At 39.7% G+C, this 22,164-nt stretch overlaps 1 protein-coding gene and 1 pseudogene across 9 annotated transcripts in view; both read left to right on the top strand.

Annotated features, from left to right (window-relative positions):
• Window positions 1-22,164, top strand: part of shank3a (SH3 and multiple ankyrin repeat domains 3a) — a 292,611-nt gene that overhangs the window by 128,789 nt on the left and 141,658 nt on the right. For all 9 annotated transcript variants that reach the window (XR_015850861.1, XM_088339875.1, XM_088339876.1 and 6 more), the window contains 4 exons: window positions 7,961-8,069; window positions 11,552-11,703; window positions 17,443-17,610; window positions 19,706-19,822. Coding sequence is in view for 8 of the 9 variants with exons in the window: in XM_088339875.1 (XP_088196001.1) it covers window positions 7,961-8,069; window positions 11,552-11,703; window positions 17,443-17,610; window positions 19,706-19,822 (546 nt within the window). In the remaining variant the exon portion in view is untranslated. The remainder of the gene's footprint in view (window positions 1-7,960; window positions 8,070-11,551; window positions 11,704-17,442; window positions 17,611-19,705; window positions 19,823-22,164) is intronic.
• On the top strand, window positions 16,708-16,824 carry LOC148362463 (U2 spliceosomal RNA; annotated as a pseudogene).

The raw sequence follows: 22,164 nt of genomic DNA, 5'->3' as shown, positions 1-22,164 counted from the left end.
GTGCCACTGAAAAACATGTCTTTATTTTACATAACATGAAGCAAGAGCTGACAATATTGTTTGCCAGTTTGTGCCTAAGGGTATCCCCAATTCCCCAAACCATTTTGAAATGCATTGGGAAAGAAAAATACATTTTTTGTTTGGCCACGTTGATTCACGGTAGTCCATTCTGTGGATTGTAGCACTTACTTTTGGTTACTCTACGTAATAGAGTAACATCTAGTGGTCAACTATTACACACTGTCCCTTTAATTCAGTGCATATCAATTATTTTCTGTCACGCCCGCCTAGGAAGAAGAAAACTTCTTTTGAGAATGCTTCCCCGCCCTCTTGTGTAAAGGAGTCAGTTGAACTATATTCTAGGGAAGTTAAAAAGTTTAAAAACTGACAAATGTCAATAGCGCTCACTTTGAAAGAGCCTCTCGCCCTTCTCAGGGAGGCCTGCCCCTTATTTGAGGAGCACTGCTTTAATAAATCCCAAATATTTTTCTTAAGAGCAAAGAAGTGTTCTGCTGGTTCGAGACCGTTCTCCATCCGTGCACCGGTGCTGTGGAATGCTCTTCCCCCTGAGATCCGATCTGCAACCTCAGTGGAAATGTTTAAATCTAAGCTTAAAACTCACTTCTACTCCATAGCATATGAACAACCTACTCTTCTCGTCGGCTGAAAAATAGTCTGTGTAATATAGTGTAATAATCTGTGAAGCCCTTTGAGACTCTTCGTGATTTCGGGCTATACAAATAAAAATGACTTGACTTGACTTGACTTGATGACGCCGTAGGTGAAACGTGTTGTTGGCTCAGAGTGAATTCGAGGAAAATAGACTTTTTTTTTATTGGGAATGTTTAAATGAATGCATTTTACATGTTTTATTTATTTAGTATTTGTCAAGTCTTCACTGTCGCAACATGAGAACGTTGAAAAAAATGGTTCTTAATTTGAAGGCAGGGATGATTTTGCATTATTTCCATTCACAGGATATTGTGTTCCTGCGTCACAGTGCCCCCTGTTGGCGAAAGACACTCAACAAGCGGGACAGCACATTGTTTATTAAAAACAACATTGGGTAACACTATATGAATGTCATAATTTAAGTCGTAGTAACATTGGATACTTTTATCATATACACCTTTCTATGTTTTATTTCTTCATTTACTAAATATAATAGCTTTTGTTAAAATCCATTCATGCTTTATTCCACAGACAAAATCATCCCTCTAAATATGTGGACGTGTAATCTTTAATTTGTCTTCATGAAATATTTTTTTAAAAGATATCTGGGGTGACCCGTTGACAGCCATCTGTCCTAAGAACAAAAATAAACTATCAAAGCCAGCCTGCCTGAAAAAGGTACTGAAAAAGGTACTGTCATTCATGAAGCAGAAGAACACATAATAAAAAAAGCACTACTGTCAGATTAAAAAAAACTATGCTAGGCTAGGTGAAGTAAAATGAAATGAAATGAAATGAAGTGAAGTGATCTGCATTTATTTAGTGCTTTTCAAGTCAAGACTTCCCAAAGCGCTTTACAGTGTGCTTCACATTTCCCAATAGCGGCCGTGTAGCCATGTAAGGCGCTAACCTGCTTTTGGGGGGCATTAGGGGGTTCAGTGTCTTACCCAAGGACACTTTGACATGTAACGAGGAGGAGCTGGGATTCGAACTGCAATCTCTTGATCCCAAGATGAGTGCTCTACCTCCTGAGCCACTGCCGCCCCCAGTAATTAAATTCAGCATTATCAAGCAATAAAGACAAACTAACACATTACCATTTGCTGATGAGGTGCCGCTGGCGCGAGTGAAAACAAGTCACATTTCTATTTCCTTCTTTTTGGGGGGAGTAGATGGTTGATAAAATGTTCGAAATTTCGGGGTTCCTGTCAGAAGAGATTACAGTAATCCATCGGTTATCGCGTTTAATGGGGATCAGAACCCCGCGTGAAAAGTGAATACCTGCAAAAAAGTGTCGCAAATTACCTCAAGATGTTCTTTTTACAGACTAAGAGTATACAACTCTAACGAAATAACAAATAAAAATTAACAAGACTACAGAATTACTTTTGAATGAATGGTCTTTATTGTCATTTTACAAAAGAACAGCAAATGAAGGGCTTCTTATTTAGTGCAAGATAGCGTTTTAGATCGCACCTGGCAAGCTGCACGTTAGCATTAGGTAACCTCAAATATTGCCAGTTCTCCGCGATTATTTCAACGCAAATGGCCCAAATGTGGCGGTTTCTCCCGAGTTGTAGCTCGAGGTCATCTGTTTCATGGATAATGGAACTGGCATTGGTGAGATACAGGCTCGGCAGTGTTGGCTTGGAAGAGTTGTTGGCCTCGCTGCAGTGGGCCGGACCTGCATTCTTGCTATTGCCTTCTCTCCCAACGCGGCCTCAATAAATTCCCGGACCCAATAACAATCCACGGAGCACCCGCTAGTAGTTATTTATTGTGGCTCTTCTGACTTTCCCCAGATTCCTCAGAATTGATGAATTTATTTTCAATGTAATGATCTGCTGAAATACTAGTTGTAGCTGTAGCCGTGCTCTGCGGTCCCTTTTGGGGTGGTGCGCACATTGACTTGTGCGCCCGCCCACCCGGCTGTTTGACTGACAGCATACAACAGCCTATAACATTGGTAAAGAAAACACAATTTAAGGGCTATACAAATAAACATGACTTGACTTGAAAAAAAATGACGTTATTTAAATAATAAGCAAAAATGCATGAACTATCTCATTGATGTTTTAGATACTCGTAGGTCGAGGAATGTGTATTTGTTTTATGTAACACAAGGCTCACTAGAGGGACCTGACATGACTGTCCTCCATCTTGCTGCTACCCTCATAACCTTGTGAAAAAGCCAGGCCTAAAAAAAAGAGAGGACAAATAGTTTGGTCTCATAGAATGTCTGTACATGTATTGTTCCTCTTGCTTTGTAGCACTCATTGTGGGTTGCACTAAGCAATACAGCGACATCTTGTGGTCAAATATAACACAGTGTCCTTTTAAAGTCCAAATTGGACTGTTATCAATTTTCTTTTCCACACCGGAAGCTCAGTACACAGGAAAATTATCAGGGGCTGCTCATACAAAATTGATTTGTTCCCTAGTGTAATAAGATCATGTATACTCTTGCATGGTTATTGATACCCTCCACCTTCCTGCCCTGAAGCAACACGCTTTTATTTATTTTGCTTTCTTTTCATGTTTAGGCTGCCGCAGTGGTTAGCGCGTGTGCGGCACAGTTCTGAGGTCGTGAGATCGATCTCATGAGGTTCGAACCTTCCTGTGTGGAGGTTGCATGTTCTCCCCGTGCTTACATGGGTTTCCTCCGTGCACTCCGCTTTCCTCCCACATTCCAAAAACATGCGTTTAAGTCGCGGCAGATCGCACGATGTTGTAACAATATTGAGTATAAAAAAATTAACAATGACGTGTCACAGTGCTCGTTACAGAGAAAAGTAATTGCGTCCACATCCGGACCTTCATGTGAGACTTTTCAGAAAAAAATTGTGAATATCCTCTAACTTTTTATCATGATGTGCACACACTCAAGTCCCATAGTGAGGAGCTTTAAAGCCAGAAGTTGATCAATAGTCAAAACGGGCTCAGGTGTTGTTTGTTCGCTGTTTACCGCTCTCTCCATTCACGAACTATCTTTCCATCTCATCGCCATAACAACAGCATTTGGCAACATCTGAAGACAGAGAGGAAGGAGGAAGGCGTATTTCTTTCACTGTGAGATAGTGTGAGTGGCAGTTGCTGTCGAGGTGGGTGGGCAGGGGGAGGCTTACCAGGGTACGTGCGTGTGGAATCAAGCAGGCAGGCGGGAATCGGCGTGAAGACGTGCGCTGCTAGCGTGAAGGGAGAGTGCGTGCAATATAGGATGCGCACAAGGTGAGCGCTTTTTTGACCCACACTCAATCCAAGTGTGAACGTGTGTGCATGTGTGGCAACATTACGTAACAGCTGTAAGCGAGAGTGCATTAGTTGTGAAAGTTGCACCAATTAAAAAAGTATTAGCTCAGTAATGGCAACAAAGTTATCAGTTAAAAGACTTGACTTGTGACCTGCCTCACAGGCTGGAGATCTGGATTTTCGCTACCATCATTGGGTATTTTTACACACAGGAATTAGTCGGATTAAGATGAGATATGGGCAGCACAGCGGAGAGGTGGTTAGCGCGTGTGCGGCACAGTTCTGAGGTCATGAGATCGAACCTCTTGTGTGGAGTTTGCATGTTCTCCCCATGCTTGTGTGGGTTTCCTTCAGGCACTCCGGTTTCCTCCCACATTACAAAAACATGCATGTCAGGTTAATTGCCCGGTCCAAATTGTCCCTAGGTGTGAATGAGCGAGCAAATTGTCTGTCCCTGTGTGCCCTGCGACTGGCTGGCAACCAGTTCAGGGTGTCCCCTGCCCACTGCCCTAAGATAGCTGGAATGGGCTCCAGCACCCCTGCGACCCTACTGAATATAAGCGGTGCAGATAATGGATGAATGGATGGATGGCTGGAAGATGAGATATGGAGTTTGGGAACTAATCCGAATAATTTGTTAAAATAACTAGTGACAAGAGTATAGGCTGTGTACATGGTGTTTGGGAATAACAAGATTGGGTTGTGCAAAGCATGAGCAGCATCATTACGCTAGTTTGGATTGTTTCCACATTTAATTTTCCCAGGCAAGGTTTAATAAAAAGACACGGTTACCGTAATTCTTTTGCTTATGTTTTCTCCATTGATTTTCCGTTTGTTGTCCAAACCCTCCGCACGGGCTGCCTACCATTCCTTACCGGTGACACACAACCAAACTCGGGCATTTAAGCTGGCCCTCTGAATTCACGATCTTATTTTATAGCTGTAAATATAGCTTAGATGCACGTGTATATGGAAGTGAGGATATCACTGGGGGGAAATTGAATTTCCTCACAGGTGGATGGTAACGAGTACCATTACTCCATTACTTGAGTAAGTTTTGGGACCTTTTAGGAATATTTTAAATCACTATAGTTTTTATTCCACTCGGGTAGATTTGTGGAGAAGAACCTGTACTCTTACTTTGCTACAATTGGCTATATTAAAGCCTATACTTGGATCATTTCCACGTAAGTACGCGTCTGTACGTCTCAGTGGAGGACCATGCGGTTTACACTTCACTTCAGTCTGAATTAGTGATGTGTCATTTACGAACAAACTGGATTTTGTGTTGTTGGCTTTAAATTTGTTGAGTATAAAAAAGGGGTTAAACATGTTTTTTATTTGATTTTTTTATGTAAATATGTTATCTTTCCTGTGTTTTTCATTCAATATTTTTTCCATTGGAAATATATCGTTTATACTTGTAATACATAGTTTATTTGTTGTTGCACTGAATAGTCAGTATTTTCAATTACCATTGTGTTGTGTTTTTCAGATATTCTGAGTTGCTTGAAGTTGACAATAAAGTTGCTTATTATTAAAAAAATCAACATTTGAATGAGTTACACAACACAGCGATTTGTTGGCTTTAAATTTGTGGAGTATAAAAATGGGTTAAACATGGTTTTTATTTGATTTTTTTTGTAAATCTGTAAATATTTTATCTTTTCTGTGTTTTTCATTCAATATTTTTTCCATTGGAAATATATCGTTTATACTCGTAATACATAGTTTATTTGTTGTTGCACTGAATAGTCAATATTTTCAGTTACCATTGTGTTGTGTTTTACAGATATTCTGAGTTGCTTGAAGTTGACGATAAAGTTGCTTGATATTAAAAAAATCAACATTTGAATGAGTTACACAACACAGCGATTTGTGATAGAGTAAAAATAAATGTGACTGTTATTTAGTAGAGTAATAGTTTTTTTCTATATTATTATTATTTCATTCTGTGCATAATATTACATTATATTTGGTTTCATTGATTTACTGGGTCTTGTTTTTGTTTTCTCTTTTTTCCCTTTTTTTTCTTCTTTTCACTTTTTTTCACACAGACAGAAACACCCAGACACACACAATTACAGAGTCCACGAGCTAGCTTGTTTTTCTGCTTGCAGAGCCTGGAAAAAAGAGTACTGTGGCTTAAAATGTGCTTCTTGTTCTTATTTTATTTTTGGGGGGACAATTTTACAGGCTCAAGGCGCGGTTGCTGTCATTCACTACCTGGACATTATTTTTACATATTACCTATGTTTTATTTTATTGATGTTTACTATGTCTTGTGTACTGTACCCAATGCCAAAGCTATTGCACCCTGGCCATTCTGGATTACCACTTGTGAGGCCCCTTCTCAAGGTTTTTTATTATCATCACGCTGAGGTTTTGGGTTTTACCTTGCCTGCATGTTTTTTTAGATCAGGGGATGGTTTATTGGTAACATGTATAATCATTTGAGATTATTTTTGTGATTAAGGACTATAAAAATAAATTTAACTTGACTTTCTTTTAATTAATACTATTATTAATGTATTTTTTATTAAAATACTTGAATTCTTCTTAATTATTCTGATAATCTATATTTAGAATAAATGTAATTTATTGTTGATTTGAAATTTGATGATTTCATTATCTGATTGAATGGTTGTTTATTTGTAAAGTTACTTCGTACTTGAGTAGTTCTTTTACCATGTAAGTTTTACTCAAAAATTAATTGGATGACTATTTTTTACTTCTACTTGAGTCATATTATTCTGAAGTCACGGTACTTTTACTTGAGTAAAGGTTTTGGATACTCTACCCACCTCTGGGTTTCACGAACTGTTTTTAATAAGTAGCGTTAGCACCATTTTGTATTGACAGTTGTCTTTCAAATTTATAATTATGTATTATTCATTTGTAAAAACACTACTTGTTACCAAGAAAAGTCATTACGTTTTTTTGTAACGCGTTACTTTCAACAGTTTGGATCACACACCCAGTATGTGTTGTGTCATCAGGATCTCGTAAAACCCGGGGAAGGGCCAAAACTATAAAGCCCATGATCCTAGTCGATAAATTATTATATAAAAACTGCATGTTTCAAGCATGTTTTTTGATTCAACGGAAATAATGGAGCCCTTGAAACATTTATCATATGATGAGTACTAAACACGTAAATATATTATAACTAGCGGTAGAAAGTCTTTGATAATTCTATAAGGCAGGGATACATTCCTGGTTTACTTTCTATCTAGAGCAATAGTGTCAAACTTGAGAGGATACAACTTCTTTAAACTTCTGCAAAAACATCTTAGTGCTTTTTTTTTCATAATGCCTTAACCAGCGCGTCTGTGGCTTTTTTTCATTTAAAATGACACCTGGGTGGGTTCCCTCAAAGTTCTTTGGTGCGTAAATGGTAGTCAGTAGAGTGGGTGTTGTGCGGTTGTTGCCTGACTTTGTTGACATCCAGTGGACATATTTAAAACTGCAGGGCATTTTGGCAGGTTTTTCTCTTGTGCTTCTCTCAGCAATGTCTTGTAGGCCACATAAAACGATGTGGCGGGTCACATGACACAATGAGTTTTTCATGTGATGGGGTCCATCCTTATTGGTTGCCATGCATACTAAAAAAAAAGCACAAAAAAAACTACATTAACACCTATGGACAATGTAATTCGTTGAAATGTGAAAGGAAGCCTGAGTGGAACCCTAAGGCAGCAACTCCAACGAGCATAGTGTTCCACCTATTTTTCAACATGTAAAGTGTAAATACATTTCGATTCCAACGTAAACTCCCTAGACCTTTTCCCCCTCCTCTCGTCTTAGTTGCTAGCTTATCTACAGCTCCACGCTCCATTTGTTTGATATGATGACGAAGGAGACATGAAACCTTCACGCGCCAGCAAAGAGGAGCATGGCGAATTAAGCTTTCATCTCGACGCTGCATTATTAAACACCATCAGCCCAACGAGTTTTCCATGGGCCAATCACATCTCTCTTTTTCCTCCCACCCTTTTTTGTCTCTTCTCCCCTTCGCCTTCTTGTCTCCCCCCATTAGGCCAACCTGAAGAAGTTCATGGAGTATGTGCAGCAGAGGAGTGTCGAAAAGGTGTCGCGGTTTCTGGAAAAAGGCCTGGATCCCAATTTCCATGATCCCGACACAGGAGGTGAGAAAGTGGGAATAAAAATTACTGTCATGCCCAGGTCCATTTTGATGATATTTTACATTAAAAAGACAAAACATAGTCCTCATGCTGTCCATTAGATTGGCTGTGCGCCATTAGAAACCCATTCGCATTGAGACGCAAAACATTTTTGGGTGGACCTTCCCCTTTTCTTTTTCTCTTTTCTTCAGGATCAGGATTATATAATTTATATATCAAGGGTCAGCAACCTTTTCGGCGTGGAGTGCCACTTTCAAATTTCCTTGTAAATCAGTGTGCCACACCAGGATTAATGACTTGCACAACATTTTTTTAATATCCAACAGAGCTGCCATTTTACACCAGTCCAAATATACAACATGGATATACATTTTAATCGCATAATTCAGTGTTTTTCAACCCTTTTTGAACCAAGGTACACTTTTACTTATAAAAAGGTTCCAAGGCACACCGTCCGTCGAAAATGGTTGAAAATGAAGTTACGTCAAACATTTCCCTGTACTACCGCATAAGCAGATAATTAGTATATAAAAAGAAGAAGAAAATAATACTTAAAATAAAAAGAATGATGTGCTCTATATTTTTATATTTTACAGTGCAATCTTAAACCGCTTTGTTAAACAAATTAAGTTATTAAATGTACTGTGCTACCTCAAGAGCAGATAATTAGTACATAAAAAGTATATAAAAATCTACTGCCACCTACTGATATGGATGACTATTACAGTTCCTCGTCTGAAGATAGCAAAAATACTGAATAATGGCCTGATTGTTTTGGGAAAGATAAAATTGGGCAAATTCCACCGGCACACTAGACAAGGTCTCACGGCACACTAGTGTGTCTAGTGTGCCCCAGCACACTGGTTGAAAATCACTGGTATGACTGACCAATTTGTCTTCCACTATTCTTGTTCATCAATCAACTAAAAAAGGAATGTGAATAACAAGTGGAAAGGCCTGTAGACATCCATGACTTCAACTTTTTGCCACAAGAATTAACCAGAATCCACCATTCTTCATCAACAATGAACTCCAATCAAAAACAAGTGCTATGGACAGCTAGCATACCATTCATCAATTGTATCTTGTTGCAGAAAATATCAAAACTTGAAATCACAGCAGCACGCACGCGCGTGCTCACATGCACACACGCTTTTTATAAATATTCGCCATCAGTAAATGGTTTTCTGTGCTTTGTAATGAGCACAGCTTGCTTCACTGGTGGTGTGTTTAGCAGTGACAAAGGTTTTCAGGGTCTGTGTTTGTTCACTGCGCGTTTTAAAGCCTCCGCCTTAATTTCATGTTGATGTTTCGTCTCGTAATGATGTTTAACACTTGATGCGCGAGGTACATCGCTCTCGGGGCATAATGCACAAAACAGCACGGTCATTTTTTGCACAAAGCCCCAGTCATCTCTCCACGCTGGCTGGAAAGATTGCGATGTTTTTGTTTGAGGAGCCGTCGTGATTCGTTCATTTATAGCGCGCGTGTGTTTCGATGGCTGGGTTGAAACACAGATCTCTCCTCTGCGAGGCGCCGCGCAAACACACACTGACACAAATCCCACGCAAAGCCTAATCACACGGCGCACGACTGAAAATGTCTATATTTCAAGTAAATATGCGCATTTTTAAAGTATAATCATTATTATTTTGCCGTGCGCTCGCGTTCCACTGGTTAACCCCTCGCTGGCATGCGTGGCACGCGTAGCATAGGTTGCCGACCCCTGATTATATATATATATATATATATATATATATATATATATATATATATATATATATATATATATATAGCAGCACGGCGGCGCAGTGGTTAGCGCTTGTGCGGCACAGTTCATGTCATGGGAACCTGTCGTGGGTTCAAATCCAGCTCCAGACATTCTGTGCGGAGTTTGTATGTTCTCCCCGTGCTTGCGTGGGTTTCCTCCGGGCACTCCGGTTTCCTCCCACATTCCAAAAACATGCATTTCAGGTGAATTGGCTGGTCCAAATTGTCCCTAGGTGTGAATGAGCGAATGAGTTGTCTGTCCCTGTGTGCCCTGCGATTGGCTGGCAACCAGTTCAGGGTGTCCCCTGCCCACTGCCCAAAGATGGCTGGGATGGGCTCCAGCCCCCCCGCGACCCTAATGAGGATAAGCGGTACGGCTAATGAGATGAGATGAGATGAGATATATATATATATACATATATATAGTGAAGACAATACGTATTTGAACACCCTGCTATTTTTCCATTTCACCCACTTAGAAATCATGGAGGGGGCTGAAATTTTCATGGTAGGTGCATGTCTACTGTGAGGGATACACTAATGAGAAAAAAACCGGAAATCACAATGCATGATTTTTTTAACAATCAATTTGTGTGGTATAGCTGCAAATAAGTATTTGAACACCTGTGTATCATTTAGAATTCTGACCCTGAAAAAGCTGTTAGTCCGCCCATTAGAAGTCTACATGCACTCCATGTATCACACTGCATCAGATGCACCTGTTTGAGGTAGTTATCTGCCTAAAGTCTCCTGTCTACCCCATAAAATTACTATGACTTTAATTTCTAACATGGCAAAGACCAAAGTGCTGTCCAAAGACACCAGAAACAAAATTGTCCACCTCCACAAGGCTGGAAAGGGCTACGGAGCAATGCCAAGCAGCTTGGTGAAAAAGGTCCAATGATGGAGCAATCATTAGAAAATGGACGAAGCTAAACTTGACGGTCAATCTCAATCAGAGTAGAGCCCCATGCAAGATATCACCTCAAGGGGTCTCAAACTTTAACCCAATCAAAAATCTTTGGAGGGAGCTCAAACTACATGTTTTTCAGCAACAGCCCAGAAACCTGACTGATCTAGAGAAGATCTGTGTGAAGGAGTGGGCCAAGATCCATCCTGCAGTGTGTGCAAACCTGGTGAACATTTACAGGAAATGTTCGACCTCTATAATAGCAAACAAAGGCTACTGTACCAAATATTAATATTTATTTTCCAGGTGTTTGAATACTTATTTGCAGCTATATCACATAAATCTGGATTTTTTTTTTTAGTTTATCTCTCTCACAGTGAACATGCACCTACGATGAACATGTCAGACCCCTCCATAATTTCTAGGTGGGAGAAAAAGCAAAAAAGCAGAATGTTAAAATGCTTATTATGTATACATATTTTCTTCACTGTATATATATATATATATATATATATATATATATATATATATATATATATATTTTATAGTCATAGGTCTGGAATAAAATCGAGTCATATCAGTAATAAAGACTCTACATCACCATAATCTGGGTTATTTTCTTTTGAATCAGCAAAAAACTTGTGTAAAAAAGATTTAACAACTACCAGGTGATGTCTCTTATTATAAAGGCATTGAATTATTTTCTGACAAGACAAAAATATGCCATTTTATAGCCAGATGTCCTCTGAAGAATAAAGTGACATCAACATTATTTTTCCGTCTGTTTTGTGTCCATTTGATGCAGAAAGCCCTTTGACGCTAGCAGTGCAGCTAGAAGGATGTGCAGAACTCATTAAGGTGCTGAGGAGTGGCGGTGCACATCTGGACTTCAGGACAAAGGACGGGATCACCTCCCTGCACAAGGCGGTGCGGAGCAAGAATCACACGGCTCTCATAGTGAGTGTCACAATTTCTTTCTTTAGGTGAGGGTATTTTTCCTGAGAGGTCCCTACTATGCAGTGGTCATCAACGCAGGTAGACCAAAGCAGCTTTTTTCATTCTCTGCACAATGTGTCCTTACTGGAACCCACCCAGGCAGTGGGCAGGGGACACCCTGAACTGGTTGGCCATGAAACAAAATATTACCTTATATTTTAAGATAATATTCAACAAAGCCACAAAAACCTGATCACCAGACAAAAGCTAACTCTTCAGTGCATTTTTTTCACTGTGTGACATTTGACTATTTCCTAAAACATATTTTAAAATCTCTCTGTCTCCCACAGGTAGGTACTAAGGATTGTTGAGGTTCATTTTGACTCACTTTTGCTGTAAATGATGTTTCAAAACAAGGTGCGAACAGAGTTCTTTCTTATAAATGTCACTAAATATTGCAAAGGAGAAGGACATGGAAGTATTTACCATTAGCTATTGGACATTGTCACATTTCTAACCTTATTAATTTAGTGGTCATTATTTACCTATTTATTGTTGGGACACTTTATGATAAAAAGCCACGGAACAAACTTTAACCCAAACCCAACGTTTTACCCAAAACCACTAGCGAAGCACTTAGAGTAATTTGACTGGGTGAGAGGTAATAATGCGCAAAGCCATACACAGGGCCCAGGACCGTTTGCACTGAAGGTAAATACGTTGGTATCCTCGTTTGCAGTATTTTGTGCCACTTTTACAAAATAACTTTGCTCGCACCTTGTTTAAACCTGACAGTCAGAATGGGCCTCAACGCTTTAAGTATCTGCGGGAGGGAGACAATTTTTAAGTAGTATATTTATATTGAAATGTCATTATTATTATTTGTTCATAGATTTTATTAAATCATCAAACATCACACAGTGAAATAAAATGTGCTGAAAATTTAGCTTTTGTATGGAGAGCGGGTTTGTTGAATTTTGTCTTCAAAAGCCCCCTTAAAAAAATTAAAATATCTTTGCTTTTATTGCTCATTGCGTCAAAAAGGTTTCCGACCCCTGCCATAGATGTAAACTTCAAAGCGAAGATTTGAGAAAAAGATCATATTACAAAAAAATATTTGATTTTGGATGAAGTACAGAAAAAGACAAAGTTTTTTTCTGAATTATCATTCATCAAAGTAATCAAGGTTACATCAAAACAGGCTCCAAGTCCAATGTCTGCTACAAAAATAAGACCACTAAAAAGAATCAAACCGATCAAAAAAGAACACGAATTGGCGCAGAATATATACTCACATGTAATTGAATAAAGACGAGAGTACGATAGTGCTGAGACCATTAATTACTGGATTTGACAAAAGGTTGTCATGTTGGCAAGTGAGCAAGAATCAAAGATAATAACATTACAAATAAGTGAAAGCTGTGAGTGCTCTTGTATAATACTCCCTACAAGTCTTTGATCCGTCACAGCTTTGAATTCTTTGTGACATCCCCTCACCAGAACATGACAAGATCAGAGAGTCTTCTCGAAAAAGTTCTAAATAATGAATGGTAAACATTTCTAACTGGCATGCCAATGATATTTTCCATCATATGTTAAAATGATGTGGCAGCTCATTCTTATGAAATGAAAATGAAATGATCTGCATTTATATTGCGCTTTTCAAGTCAATGAAGACTTCCCATAGCGCTTTACAATGTGCTTCACATTTTCCAATAGCGGCCTTGCAGCCATGTAAGGCGCTAACCTGCTTATTGGGGGCATTAGGGGTTCAGTGTCTTACCCAAGGACACTTCGACATGTAACACGGAGGAGCCGGGTTTCGTACTGCGATCTCTTGATCCCAAGACGAGCGCTCTACATCCTGAGCCACTGCCGCCCTAAACATTATTGCATCATGTATTTGTTCAAATACACAACATAAAAAAACCTTATTGTATTTTATGGTTTGGAACATTTCACTTGAGAGTGAAGGCTTTTTTTGGCGAGGGCCACACTGGTACATACTGGAACGAGGGCCATTGTACTGCCACCATTAAAATAAATAACTTGAATTTTGTTTGGAGTTGTCTTAATGAGGAAATATAGGGTCAAATATACTGTTGTCCAGTATTTTCAAGTACAGTAGACCCCTGAGATACTACATTATTCTATTCTGAGGTTGGGATTGTAAGGTGAAATTGTCTACAGTAACCAGTTGTGATTGCCTAATGTGTTCCAAAGCTTCAGTACCCAAGGTAAAAGCATTTCATTCGTTCATTCATTCATTCATGATCTGCACCGCATATCCTCAGTAGGGTCGCAGGGGTGTTGGAGCCCATCCCATACGAGCCAGTTGCAGGGCACAGACAGACAACTAACTCGCCCATTCACACCTAGGGATAATTTAGACCGGCCAATTCACCTGACATGCATGTTTTTGGAATTTGGGAGGAAACCGGAGTGTCCGGAGGAAACTAGCGCAAGCACGGGGAGAACATGCAAACTCCACACAGGAAGGTCCGATCTCATTACTTTAGAACTGTGCTGCACACGCGCTAACCACTGCGCCGTCGTGCTGTCCGCAAAAGCATTTAAATCGTACATATATATTAAACATTAGTTACAAAATAGAGTAATAAGTCATATATAAATATACTTATATAAATAATGTTTCCCATTCTATTGAAAGTCTCTGGCCGGTTTCCAAGGTAATTTTTAATATATATAAATGTGAAGTTTATCAAAATAACTTTAAGAAATTTCAATATATAAAAGATAGCAAAAGACATGCTAGCTTTTTTGTCCTCTCACTCGCTTTTGGGTTAATTGGTTGATTGGTTATTAAGCATGTTTATGTTCCTTGGGTAAAGGAGTGAGGGATAGTTTGTGGGCAACACAGTGGACAAAAAGAAGGAACGAAAATAGTAATAAAACAAAAATGTGCCAAAGCAGGAAAAGTGATCCTTATTTGGACCCATTTTTATGGCTCCAAATCAGTGTCCATTGTCTATCCCTGACAGAAGAATCCGAATCCGTCCCTTAAAGCTGAGCACTTTGTGTTCCTAAATAAAAACATTCAGTAGAGACAAATAATATTTTTGTTTTTGTTATACACATTTTAATAGATATGTTTGCGTGGTTCTGTATTTTTTCAGTCTACATTGGTCAAAAATTGAATAATAAATAGTTAGAAGTTCTTGTATTTAAATGTTTTAAACCACTGAAGAGTTAATATATCTTATTTATTGTGTAGTTTATTTTTCGAGGATTGTGTGGTGCTTGAATTTAGAGTTGCTTAGTATAGAAAAAGTTTCAATTAATTAAAAATTCACTGAATAGTGGAAATTTAAAGGTTTGTTTAATAAAGTAGTGTAATACATTTTTGTGCATTCATTTCATGCATAATGTTATTTTCTTACCGGTAGTTTTGTATATCGTTAAAGATAAGCCGAAAGAGCCGGTTCCCTAAACAGAAACAGAATTTGCGCTTTACCTGTCAAATTTAACATTTTCTATATTCTATACGTTTTTTATTTTTTTTTATTTGCCTTTGGTTTTATGTGACTTAAGATGGTTTAGTGGAGTAGTGGGTGGGTGCACAGGAGGGATTTGACAGTGGCTTACAATTAAAAAATACTTCCACCACATTGTTAATAATTGTCCTGATTGTCGAATGGTTACAGCAATACTCCATTGGTAGGGTAAGAATGTGTTTGCCTTCTTCATATTTCTTCATTATTGTAAACTTTTTTCCACGAGTAGTGATTTTTTGCCTCTACTTTTATCATCACTGCAAGTCTTTGGACCCATATTTAAACAAAATAAAGTTTATTTTGAACTGAAAAAGGAAAAAGGAAGGGAGCATTGGTGGAGGAATTTCAGCCCATATCTTATCAGCATCTTCGTGATAACATGATGCAAACCAAAAGCAGATAAGCGTCTTGTATGAATTTGACTAATAGCAGGTAGGCGTCTAAGAGATGTTTGAGGCACGAGTCCACACGGACATACGCACGAACACCGTACAATTTTAATTTTGTTTGTTATGGGGATGTTCTCCGTGGTTTTCCTCCGGGCACCCCAGTTTTCTCCAACATTCCAAAGACATGCATGGCAGATCAATTGGCGACTCAGAAATGTCCTAAGGTGTGAAAAAATGAGTGTGTTGTCTGTCTCAGGAGTTTGCATGTTCTCCCCGTGCCTGCACCGGTTTCTTGCGGGAACTCCGGTTTCCTCCCACATTCCAAGGACATGCATGGCAGGTTGATTGGTGACTCCAAATTGTCCCTGGGTGTGAATAAGCGAGTGAGTTGTCCGTCTCTGTGTGCCCTGCGACTGGCTGGCAACTAGTTTGAGGTGTCGCTGCCTACATTCCGTAAATGGGTGGGATGGGCTCCAGCAACCCGCGACCCTACTGAGGATAAAGATAAAGGTAATGGATGGATGTTTTGAGCAATGCAAAATAAATTGTGGTCGATGTCATATGGTGTGAAAATGCCGTAACAAGGGAAAAAAAAACATTGCATTCAACATCCAAACGTAAAAACATTATAAGCAGGGGACGCTGTATCCCGGGGTCTACTATTTCTTATGTGATCTGGCTCTCACGAGCACCCCTTGCCATGAACTCTTAGTGTATTATCCAGCAGAAAGGGTGACTCAGCTCTGTCGTTCACTCCTCGCCACAAGAGGGCCAATTTGGCACAAGAGGGGCCCCTGCTACGCTGGAGCCCGCTTAAGGAAATCTGCTCCGTATGGATGATGCAACCCCTGAATGATACAACATTTACTGACAGCTCTCTTATCGCGTTCGTCTAAGCTGGCTCAGTTCGCTTGCATGAGTCACGTCATTTATTTCCACAACTACTTTTCACCGTTTGTTTGATCTATTTTGTTATTTTGCAATAAGGATACGAGCTCGCTTTTATTCCGGCCGTTTCTATTGTGTATTCTTAATGGATGACAGCTAGACTGGCCCGGGTTAATCATGTGACCGTGATGTCAACTGTGGTTCCGGACCTGTGAACTATCTAGTTGTGAACTAACACTATGCACCATGCTCAGTTGATTTTTGCAAGTGGGAGATGGAATAAGAGCTTGCTCGGTCCACTCCACGCATCGGCCCGGTATTGGAGTACCTCCGGGATCGGTGCATTCGCATTGATCGCTGCTTGGCCCTGTGACTAGGACCTTGATTCAGCCTCTTGGCTGGGAACAAGTGTCTCAGCCTCTTGGCTTTGCACTGTATTATGGTTTGACCGATAACGGATAATGGATAATTGATAAAGAATATAGAACAATAACCCTCTACACCCCCCCCCCTTTTTTTCTGGTTAATTTAGCATGAAAGAACATGAAAAGCTGTCAAAATGCGTTTCTTGAAAATATGGTGGACCTTATAACACCCAAATTATATCATTATAATGATTGTCTTACTCAAAAAATGGGATGTTTTTTAATATGGCTTGTGAGGTTTTCAGGTTTTGTGCAAAAAGAAAACATGGAAGGACACGCCTACCATATAGTCACAGTCGTATACATCTTTGTCTATTACGGTATTATTGTACTGATAAAATAATTTTTAATTGGCCCAATAATGAACATTGGCCCTTTAAATATTTATGTTATTAAATGTTTTGTTTTGTTAATTATGAGCTAAGACATATTTTTCAAATTTTGAAATAATTCTTTAAAATACAGTAATATAGGAAACAAGATATTCAAAGTAAGCACAATTATATTCTTCTAGAGACTCATGTCATGTTCTTTTCCCTTTAGACACTCTTAGACTTGGGCGCATCTCCTGATTACAAAGACAGCCGGGGGCTGACCCCCCTCTACCACAGTTCGATGGTGGGAGGAGACCCTTACTGCTGCGAATTGCTGCTACACGACCACGCACAGGTCGGCTGCATGGACGAGAATGGCTGGCAGGAGATACACCAGGTGATATTTTTTGCGTATTTTCTTTTCTTGTTGTAAAATAAGAACAAAATTGTCAGAACCAGAACAGGAGGAGGACCCAGTTGCGTTTTGTGTTCACACAAGCTTTATTTTACGGGAATCGGGCAGTCATGCGCGTGAACACAAACGCCAGTGATTCGGCGATCGCTAGGCGGAAGAAGTAAGACAGAAGTCCGGCGTGGAAAAACAAGAAGCCAGAGGCCGACAAGATCGATACTAGATACACGAGCAGATACCGGACAGACGGGATCGATACGAACAGGACGGGACAGACAGGATCGATACCAGATACACAAGCATATACTGGACAGGACGGAACAGACAGGATCGATAACAGATACTGGAGACTGGAGTCATATATCAGACAGGACGAGACAGAAACGATAGATACCGGATATTGGAGACTGGCGCAAGATATCGGACAGAATGAGATATGCGGAATCGATACCGGATACTGGAGACTGGAGTTAGATATCAAACAGGACGAGAACGACGGGATCGATACCCGATACTGGAGACTGGAGTCAGATATGTGACAGGACAAGACAGACGGGATCGATACCAGACACTGGGGACTGGAGTCATATATCAAACAGGACGAGATAGACGGGATCGATACCGGACAGGATACACAAGCAGGATACAGCACAGAGTCGAAAAACACGTCTTGCGGGTGCAGAGGTTAGTTGACGGACTGAGAAGGGATGAGTGAGAGCACCCAGCTTAAAAAGGAGGGAAGCTAATCAGGGAACGAGCCGCAACTGGCGCCATACGGGCGGGGCCAAGTGAGGGCAATGGGCAACCGTGACACAAAATAGTCATTTAAATTATCATTAACATATTTGAAAAGTTAAACAATAAAAAAGAAAAGAACAAGGGGCTGTAAACATGTTTTGTGTGAACGTTCAATTAAAGTTTCAGGAACTCTAATTTTAAGTGTATATTAAGTGCTTATGCATGATCAACAGTGTCTAGATCTCATACCTGTCAACCTTTGCTGATTTCTCCCCGTATTTATGGTTGCTATTCATTCTATTAGGCGATAATAAACCTTACGAACACATTGTGTCGCCTTTTCTCTCACAGCGAGACAAACTATGTAGAATACAGCGACAATCATAGCAATCTACGATGGCGTCTTCATCTGCTACCAGTGACCAGGATGATCCGGATTAAACCCAAAATGGGCCAGACAAGATCTTTTACATCTTAAAGAAAAGCTTTCCCCGAATGGAAATTGTTATATGGCGTAAACATTTTGAAATGATCAAAAAAACGTATGAGTCGACAGTTATGCCATCTCAATCATGCCACCTTACTAAAGACAACTCTCCCCCACCCCTTCGAATCTTAGACCCCCCTTTCAACGCCACCCCCTCTATGACAAGTGCTCATTATAAACTCTGATTTCTTTTATAACTGTATTTTTTATTTTTAGTTACTATGTGAATATAGGGTGGCGCGATGGCTGGGTGGTTAGCGCACAGCCCCACAGTACAGAGGATTGAGGGTTCGAGCCTCCTATCGCAGCCTCCTCGTGTGGAGTTTGCATGTTCTCCCCATGCCTGCGTAGGTTTCCTTCGGTCACTCCGGTTTCCTCCGGTCACTCCGGTTTCCTCCCACATTCCAAAAACATGCATGTCAGGTGAATTGGCTCGTCCAAATTGTCCCTAGGTACGAATGAGCGAGTGAGTTGTCTGTCTCTGTATGCCCTGCGACTGGTTGGCAACCAGTTCCGGCTGTCCCCTGCACACTGGCTGGGATGGGCTCCAGCACCCCCGTGACCCTACTGAGGACAAGCGGTGCAGATAATGGATGGATGGATAGACTATATGAATGTGTTTTTAGTGATCAGGCTATTCAGGGTTCAGGGACCAATTAGTTTTTAATTATTTCATATTAGAAAATTCGCTCTTTAATTGAGCAAATTGAGCTATGAGCATGATCCTGTAATGCATTAAGCTCCTTTGAAGAGGTACCACTGTACTCAAAATGATCTGTCTGTATCAATTTTTTTTCATCTTCTTTTTGGTTTACCTAGCATAAATCATCCATTGATGGTCTTTTCTATTTGCAGTCATGCCGCTACGGTCACGTACAGCACCTGGAACATCTTCTTTTTTACGGAGCAGACATGAGCGCCCAAAATGCTTCTGGAAACACTGCCCTACATGTGTGCGCACTCTACAACCAGGTAACTCTTTTTACTATTGATTACTACATTTTACTTTCAACAATAACAATTTACAATGATCCTCGAAAAAAAACACACACAGATGTCACAAGTGTTGGTTTCGTTGATACATTTGTCACGTAATTATTTTATCACATTTGAATTTAAATATTTATCTTACCCAAATGAGTGGTCACCTATGTGGTGCTTGCAGGCACCAGATAGCCTCATAAGAACACCTGAGTGGACCTTAGACTGGTGCTGAAAATAGGTCACCAGAAAAGGGGTCACTGGAATTTCCTAGGAGATTTTATTTCTAACTTTCAAGAAAAAACATTGACATGATTAGTGTATTGAAATATATGATCAATTTTTCACATTAAAAAAAAAGATATCCCTTTATTTATGCTGTATAATGAAATTCCTCAGTGCCCTTATTTAAGGCCAATATTTTAGTAGTTTGTTGTCTCCCTTAACCACTAGTGTCGTAAGGGCACCATTGTTTGTGGTGTGGCTTGGGCAAATACAGCCTGCTCATGCCCAGTCCTCTCCACGCACTGCAAATGTGTCCACCCAGTCTCAAACTGGGAAATATTCGCGTGTTAAGTGAATGTGCCATCCACTGCACCACTTAAACACAGAACTGATTCCTACTTCTGATAATTACAACTTAGTAATAAGATAATAACTACCGAGTAAAACATTATGATTACATGATTAGTTGAGATTTTAGGAATTAATGGAAAAGTGGTAGCTCTTTGCGCAAAGTATTGACAATAAAGTAAATTATACATTCCCCTTAAACTGCTTTAAAATAACCACATACCAAGTGAAATATATACCCAAAATATTATCAAAAAGGCCAACGTGCTGAACACAAGGCCGCAGTGCCGGTCTGCACGGCCGTGCCATGCGGTCGATGTGCAATGGGTCAGTCAGATAGGAGAAAATGAGAACGGCTATCGCTCAGCCAATTCTTTTTATATTGACCAGTGAAGCTCGACCAGATCATGCCTCTTTGGGCGTGGTCTCAGATATCTGATACTCTCAGTATAGGGTGACGCTGTTTGAAATTGCTAAACTTGTTGGAAAGCCAAATAAATTAGACATTTGCGTAAAGTTCTGTACCTGAGAATGTCCTTCCAATCGACATAATTTAATACGGTGAGAGCATTATTTTATTAATACAGAGTTTTGAATGTTTTGATGACATTCAAAACTTCATGTTATCAGATTTCATTATGGTTCATGGTGGATTGGTACGTCCGGGAACTGTCCAAAAGGGGAACCAGTCGTTCCATTCATTCCAAAGTGATTCATTTGAAACAAAGTATGTGGAAATCATTTTTGTGCTGAGCTTATTTACTCTACATCTGCAAACTGTCTAAAACGTTTTCTGTTTTTTCTTCCAGGCATAGTGCATTTCAATTACATTTTTACAAACAAAAACTCCAAAAGGCAGCACACCTTTACTGTAGAATTTGTGCTTACATTAGTCTCAAAACTGTACAGTATACTTTGACCGTTATTTTCAACGGTATTTCTGCTTTCTAACTTGAGTAAAAATGAGGAAAAGCTTGGGGAACTTTAGTGTCCCACTTTAAAGAGAAGTCGCTGTTGTTCTTTCCCTGTGGAGGCGAAACAAGGAGAAGAACGGATTGATCTGTGATACTGACGGCTTTAGCAGTCACGGGGGGTACGATTCAATTCCGAAAAGCTCTAAAGTCACCCGCAATCATGCAGCCGAGGGAGTAGGTGTCTTCTTAGCTGCAATCTGAGATCAATACACCCATAGACGGGATCCAGGTGGATCCCAAAGCGTGAAAGATGAGAGATGTTCTACATCTGCAGAAACAGGACTCGGCTTTGATTAGCGGGCGACCGCGAGGTGTTACTGTCTGCTCACGTAAATTCGATGGATGTTTGAGTTCCCAGCCGGGTTCAGCAAGCGGCGTCTTGCAGTTTCTCAGGGAATCATTACGTCTTGCACGGGCACATACACACACTTTTTACTTTATTGGGCGATATGGTATTACTGATCACAAAAACTGACCATTAAAATCAGTAAAGGGACATTGTGTGTTATATAGCACATCCTAGATGTAACGATAAATTAATTCATTAAGAAAACAATATTGATTTTGAAAAATAAGCAAAAATGCATGAACTGTCACATAAACGTGCATTTATTTTAAATTTCTTAGCTATTTTTAGGGACCATTTTTTTTTTTTTTTTTATACATCTTACATTTTTTTAATGTATCTACTGTTGTGACCAATGCAGGAACAGTCATAACATTTAAATTTAAATGAAATATTATTTAGGATATTTTATCTGGGTTTTTAACAACACAGTGGCGGGT

The sequence above is a fragment of the Urocampus carinirostris genome, chromosome 7 (assembly GCF_059441175.1).
Source record: "Urocampus carinirostris isolate Australia breed hairy pipefish chromosome 7, RoL_Ucar_1.0, whole genome shotgun sequence".
NCBI classification, from domain to species: Eukaryota; Metazoa; Chordata; class Actinopteri; order Syngnathiformes; family Syngnathidae; genus Urocampus; species Urocampus carinirostris.
The sequence above is the reverse complement of the archived record's forward strand: the minus strand, read 5'-3'. Positions and strand labels throughout refer to the sequence as shown.